Below are 7,096 nucleotides of genomic sequence, written 5' to 3' on the forward strand. Positions count from 1 at the left end.
CCACAAGATTGCCTCGGAGGAGATCGGATAATTTGTTGACGACCCGGTGAAAGAAAAGGCTAATGAGAAGGAAAACCGATATATTGCTCGGAACCTGGAATGTAAGAACATTGAAGAGACAGGAAAGCTGAGATAAATAAGAGAAGAAATAGAAAAGTATGGAGTGAAAGTGGTAGCATTACAAGAAACACGCAGGAAGGGACAAGGAATGATAACGTCTGGAAAACATATACTGATGTATAGTGGAGGAGAAACTGGTAATAATGGTACAGGTTTCCTAATCCAAAAGTCTATCAAACCAAGTATTATTAACTTTACAGCAATTAATGATAGGATGTGCTCAGTCAAAATTAGAGCAATATTCTTCAATATCACAATGTTTTGTGTGTATGACCCCACAGAAGAAGCAGAGGAGGAGGAGAAAGATGCTTTTTACTCAAAATTAGAAGAAGAAATAAATCATGTACAAAGGCACGATGTAAAAATCATACTAGGGGACTTAAACGCCAAAATAGGAAGAGAAGAGATGTACAGAAGCATAATTGGGAAAGAAAGCCTGCATGAAGTAAGCAATGATAACGGAATGAGATTGATAGACTTTGCAAGCAGTAAGGAAATGGTAATTAAAAGTACCTGGCTTCCACGAAAAGACATAAAAAAGGAGACCTGGTTGTCTCTAGACGGCCGCACGAAAAACCAAATAGATCATGTTATAATAGACAGGAGACATTCCACAGATATTATGGAGATCAGTAGTTGTAGAGGTGCTGATGGAGACACAGATCACCATCTAGTGAGAATCAAGTATAGACAGAAAATTGATGTGAAAAGATCAAAAAAGGAAAGTAAGTACATGAAACATAATGTAGAGGAACTCAGGAATACCAGAGTAAGAGAGGCATACCAAGAAAAACTCATGGAGGCACTAGAAACAAAAAAGGAGATATGGGAGAAAGGAGAACTAGAATGTAAGTGGGAAATATTAAAAACAATAATAGGTAATGTAGTAGAGGATACGTTGGGAAAGAAACAAAACAAGAAGAGAGACCAGTGGTTTGATGAAGAATTCTCAATACTAATACAGGAGAGAAACGACGCCAGAAAAAGGATGCTTCAACGGAGAACAAGGCAAGTAGTGGAAGAATATAGAGAAAAGAGGAGAGAAGCAGATAAGACATGTAGAGCCAAGAAAAGACAGTTTGAGAGAAAGAGAATAGAAGGGTTAGATGAAATGAAAGACAGAAATGAGATACGAAAGTTTTATGAGAGAACAAGAGATCTGAAGAAAGGATACCAACCCAGAGCAGTTTTCTACAAGGATAAAGAAGAAAAACTCATTGGAGACAAAAGAAAGATGATGGAAAGATGGCAGGAGTATTTCTGTGAATTACTTAACGGGATCAATGAGGATGATAAAGAAGAGGGAAAAAGTGATGAAGAAGAGAAAGAAATATGTAAGGAAGAGGAGGAAGGGATAATACCAACTTTAGAAGAAGTAAAAAATGCAATAAAGTCTCTAAAGAATAATAAAGCGCCAGGAGAAGATGACATAGAATCGGAGATGTTGAAATAAGGTGGAGAGGGAGTGAAGAAGACCATATATGAAGTGATAGAAAAAGTTTGGATAAAAGAAGAAATGCCCAGAGACTGGACAATAGGAATAATATGCCCAATATATAAGAAAGGGGATAAAGTTAAGTGTGAAAACTACCGCGGGATAACACTACTGGATGGAACTTATAAAGTATTTGGTAAAATTTTAGCAACACGATTAGAAGATTGGATGGAAAGAATAATGGGAGATTACCATGCAGGATTTAGGAAACATCGCTCCACGATGGACCAGATATTTTTACTGCGCCAAGTGCTGGAGAAGTTCTATGAGTACAACAAAGAACTTCACCAACTATATGTTGATTTTAAACAAGCATACGATAGCCTGGAAAGAAATAAGATCTACAGTATAATGAAAGAGTTTGGAATCCCAAGGAAATTGATAAGACTGACAGAAATGACAATGAAATCAACGGAATGTAAAGTCAGAGTTGAACAGGAAATGACAAACATGTTTAAAGTAGAGAAAGGACTGAGACAGGGAGATTTACTTTCTACAATACTATTTAATTTAGCATTGGAAAAAGTCATCCGACAACTGCCAATCAACCCTGGGGAAACAATATTAAATATACTAACACAAACAGTAGCATATGCAGATGATGTAGCTTTAATAGCAAGGAATAAGCGAGCTATGGAAGATTTGGTTTGGTTTGAGTTGATGTTTTAAGTCCACTTTATGCACAGTAAGGCTAATCGGGACTGGACCTACAGTTTAAAGTGGGATCCGAACCACTTGTGCCTCCACCGGGTATCGAACCCGGGACCCCTTGATTACAAGCGAGCTATGGAAGAGAGTTATCACGTGTTAGAAGAGAAAGCTCAAGAACTAGGGCTGGAAGTGAACATAAATAAAACCAAATATATGAAGATGGGAGATCCAGAAAGAGGCAGAAGAGAACCTTACATAAGAATAAATGGAAAAGAATATGAAAGAGTGGAAACCTTTAAATATTTGGGCTCAATAATAACAGCAGATAACAAGACAGCTACAGAAATACAGGAAAGGATAACAAGTGGAAATCGATGCTATTTTTCTTTGCAAAATATGTTTAAATCTAAGAACGTTAGTAGGAACACAAAAATTAAAATATATACAACAATATTAAGACCCATAGCAATGTATGGTTCAGAAAGTTGGGTGATGTCGGTGAGAGAGGAAGATTGGTTGTTAAGGTGGGAAAGGAAAATACTGAGAAGGATATTTGGAGCGGTAAGAGATAAAGAGGGATAGAGTATGAGAACAAATATGGAAGTACAAAAATTGTTTAATCAGCCAGATATTGTAGTGAAGATCAAACAGGGTAGAATACGATGGGCTGGGCATGTTCAGAGGATGGAAGAAGCACGGGTTGTCAAGAAAATATTCAATGGAAAACCGGAAGGGAGAAGGAGAAGAGGTAGGCCCAGGAAAAGATGGATAGAGGACGTGGAAGAGGAGCTAAAGGATGGAGAAGAAAAGCAGAGGATCGAGATGAATGGAGAGAGGTAGTCAGGAAGGCCAAGGACCTACATGGACTGTAGCGCCGACCAGTAAGTAAGTAAGTATGTACCCCCAAAATACGAACCAGTTCAGCTCGCTTGAGTTAACAAAAATATCTGCGGGTTCTACCTTGAAGGTATTCAGTGAGCCTATAATGCTTTCGGCCAGTCCTTGCTACGTATTATGAGGATGCGCAGTCAGGTGGGATGCAACTGCGCATGCGTCTTAACAACGAGTAGCGTTGAGTGGGCAGGGCTTTCTCTGTGACGTCAATTCTAGACTCGCTGCGAAGATGCGCGTAAGCTACGAGCAGAGATGTTCTGAAAATAATCCAGCTCTATACATCACGGCTTCCGCAAATGCGAATTCTTGTTAACGAGAAGGAAAGAAAAATATTAGGCATGCAAGATATCTTGAAAGAGACTTCCTTGTTGAAATCTTCCAGACGCAAGGACCTAGAATATCCTGTGAACCCAGACGAAGGGAGGGATTTTCAGGATAAATTAATGGATAAGAACCAGACGGGCACATTTGCCATAATTCTTTCTTCGCTCCAGCTCCCTCTGTACTCAGCGGACGAAATGTGTAATGCAAACACAAAGAACGAGAATCGTCTTTTGTTGTTTTTACGTCTTGGCGCGGGTCTCTTTGCACTTTACACGCTTTGTTTTCTATAGCCGAGATTTTTCTGACGTAATACACTGGCATGACCTTGTGTTCCGTGAGACCCGTAGCTATAGTTACAGCGTTGTCTTACAGAATACGGTACTAATGTTTAGAACAAAATATATTTCCAGATATGACATTTATACTTCTGTAATGCAAATCGTGAAGAAATTATATTTCCTTGCACTCTATAAAGGTTTACTTTCAATTGCTGTTGGCTCCTCTCTGATAGCAACGTTGTCCTCTGGCAAATCGAAGGGTTCCAGGTTTGATACCAGGTGAACGCACATAACGGTTCAGATCCCATTGTAAACTGTTGGTCCAGTCGAAGTTAGTCTATTTATGCATAAAGTGGACTTCAAACAAAAACTCAAACTAAACAAAACTCGATTGCCCTTGTTTCCAAGCCTCTAGCTTTAATTTGAATTTGTTTTTAAGCCCACTTTTATGCACAGAAGAGGTAACCGGGACTGGAAATACAGCTTATAGTAGGAGCCGAACCACTGTGTGCCTCCAAGAGAGACCCCTTGATTACAAAGCAACGGGGTTTACCACCACGCTATCTAGGTTTAATGGTATACTGTACGACGGTGTGCGTGTAAGCAGTGATGTGCCGTAGAATATAAGGTTACGTCTACATCGTTGTATACATGTAATCTACGCGTAGATTACATTGGGTTGTAGTTTACATAGACTACGCAGACAATCTAAAGTGCATTACAATCAATTTTCAAGGGTTTCATGACAGGAAAGTGACATTTCTAACTATATAGGTTCCTAACGAAATGAAAAGAATCCTACTTACAACAAAATTTATTTTCTCTTATATTATCAACTACGGAAGAAGATAAATAGTATGCAAAAAAGACAACAGATGGCAGTCGTGAGGCAAGAGTGGTCTTTTTCCCAAAGAAACACTAGAATATTTCTATTAGGTTTCTTCCTAGGTGAGAAATTGTTCGAATTTGAAAGAAAGAGTATGAAAAGTTCCCTTCACACATCAGCAACTGATACGCAGTATAATTTTATTTTAATTCCACAGCGTCCTTTGCTAAGTTATCACCTTTCGCCATGTTGTTTACATAGATTACGTAAACCACGTGTATAAAATAGTCTACGTGTAGAATGTAGACTATCGTTGTTTACGCGTAGACGCACATCACTGCGTGTAAGTCAGAAGGTACAGTTCGCGCCACTAAGGACAGCCGCACACCGGATTCGGCACGACGCGAATCTAAATCTAAAATCTAATTGTAGATTTTGTCCATGTACATAATAGGCCTAGGTCTGTCTTTTATAATTTTGGAAGCGATTAACGATACGTAATAACAGTTTCTAGCAGAATCAATGCATTCATGTACGTACATGAATGCATTGATTCTGCTAGAAACTGTTATTATGGATCGTTAATCGCTTCCCAAATTATAAAAGACAGACCTAGGCCTACCTAGAATTAAGGTATCATTTTATAATATGTAGTGATTTCTTTTGTTGTTTTACATGCATGCCTGTATTGCTGTTTTATTTCAATTGTATCTAATCGCCCCCTAATCACCGCCACTGATAAGAACTTATTGCGATAAACCAGGTCAATTTCCTATACACTGCACAATTTCCGACAATGTGTATACAATATTAGGCCTACGGACATACAAATCAAAATAAACATTATTTTCGTGTTAAGTAAAGAAATTAATAGTCGTTATAGCGTATACGCTTTTAGAAGGACACGCGTTCAGCCAATACGAAGCTAGTGCTATGGCGTTGTTGCCAAACTAACTACTAGCGGAAGAGAAATACAGATAATTCGCTGTGTTCAATATTCAACTATGTACATAATTCTATCACAACTGTTCTTTGTGGCTTACGAGTAAACGATAAGTAAATAATTTTACGCCGTTCTTGCTACGAAAACGCTTAATTCAAACTGACTCATACTCGCAAGCACGGTTGCCAAATGCCAGTTGACAAACCCGCTAGATTCTAGCTTACAAATCACCAGAAAAGCGCTGGGCAAAGTAAAAAATCACGAGAAATTGCGCTACACCGAAAAAAAGTGAATTATAGAATAAAATAGTGTATATTAATTCATAAAGCATCATCATCATCAACTGACAAAGGAAGCGTCTTTTTTATCAGAATTTTGGGCTGTGGATAGTTCGTTCATCAATTCCGAGAGATGTGCATCGTTCCGATAATACGGAGTGATAAAAGCCGTAACTAAGGGTAAGAAAGAGGAGGGGGGAGGGTTGTAGTTATCCCAGGCGCCGAAGTCAAGAGGGCGCGAAAGGAACTAAAGAAATTTGAAACAACCTGGCGGACAAATTCTGTAAAAGTAATATTAAGTGTATATCGTTGTTATTATTAAATAGGAGCATTATCCGTTTCAGCATCTTTGAAATACGTAGTTTAGTTACAAATAAATTACATTGCATTAATGTATATTTTAATGCCCCAGTGAAGTTATTACGAGCCATTACAAACTGAATGTAACTGAGATTCTTCGCACCAGAATTTGCACCAGAAAAAAAACAACAGAATTTCGCCTTGGCGCAATTTCAAAAAGTTGTCACCAGCTCGAGGTGTCAAAACACCAGACCTGGTATAAAAAGAACGAAATTGGCAACCCTGCTCGCAAGTCTCAATGTTCGAGAACGCCCACGACAATGAAGGGTTATTGTGTATATCCAGACGAATTTAACACCCATTGTTTTTACAAAACACAACTCCCAGCTGTGTTAACGCGATAGCAACGAAAAAACAGAAGGGACGAATATGAAAGGGTCATTGTGCGTGTGTTGAGATATGTTGCTTCCCTCTGTTGTGTTTCTTTAAGAAACGATAACTCCGGCTGTAGGCGGCGAAAATTTATGGGACTTGGACAGTCAGGTTCAAAATGTCTTGCCATATCTTATGATTAACCTTAAAGTGGCGAGTATTATGAAAACTTCTTGCGTGCAAGAAGAATGCAGAATAAAGTATTTAATTTGCACGCCGCAGTTTCGTTGCACTCCTGCAATTGGCTGATCACCACGGACAGGCTCTGCGTGGCCCCGCCCGATATCGCTTCTAAAACCGTACCCCGTAAAGATGCAAGAAAAATCATGTAATCAGCATTAGCAATCACCCAGGTTCACAAATTGTTAAATGTCGTACTTCGCGCAGGTTGAACACAAACATTTTTTGCACCAACATTAATCTGGTCATCCAGATTTTCTGTTTCGACGATCCCCTATGTCAGAATATAATCACTAGAGCCGGGATGTTCAGGCACTGAAAAGTATTAAAAATGTCAGGCAAAAAGGCAACGAAAAATTGAAAAAAAAATGGCAG

General features: G+C 38.8%; 1 protein-coding gene across 1 annotated transcript; it reads left to right on the forward strand.

Annotated features, from left to right (window-relative positions):
- The first annotated feature begins 526 nt into the window (after positions 1 to 526).
- Positions 527 to 1,573, forward strand: LOC145985504 (uncharacterized). The gene has a single exon (XM_083119573.1). It carries the CDS (start codon positions 527 to 529, stop codon positions 1,571 to 1,573), a length of 1,047 nt encoding a protein of 348 aa, XP_082975699.1.
- The last annotated feature ends 5,523 nt before the right edge of the window (positions 1,574 to 7,096 follow it).

Source organism: Lepisma saccharinum, chromosome 3 (genome assembly GCF_977018435.1).
Source record: "Lepisma saccharinum chromosome 3, izLepSacc3.1, whole genome shotgun sequence".
In the NCBI taxonomy this organism is placed as follows: domain Eukaryota; kingdom Metazoa; phylum Arthropoda; class Insecta; order Zygentoma; family Lepismatidae; genus Lepisma; species Lepisma saccharinum.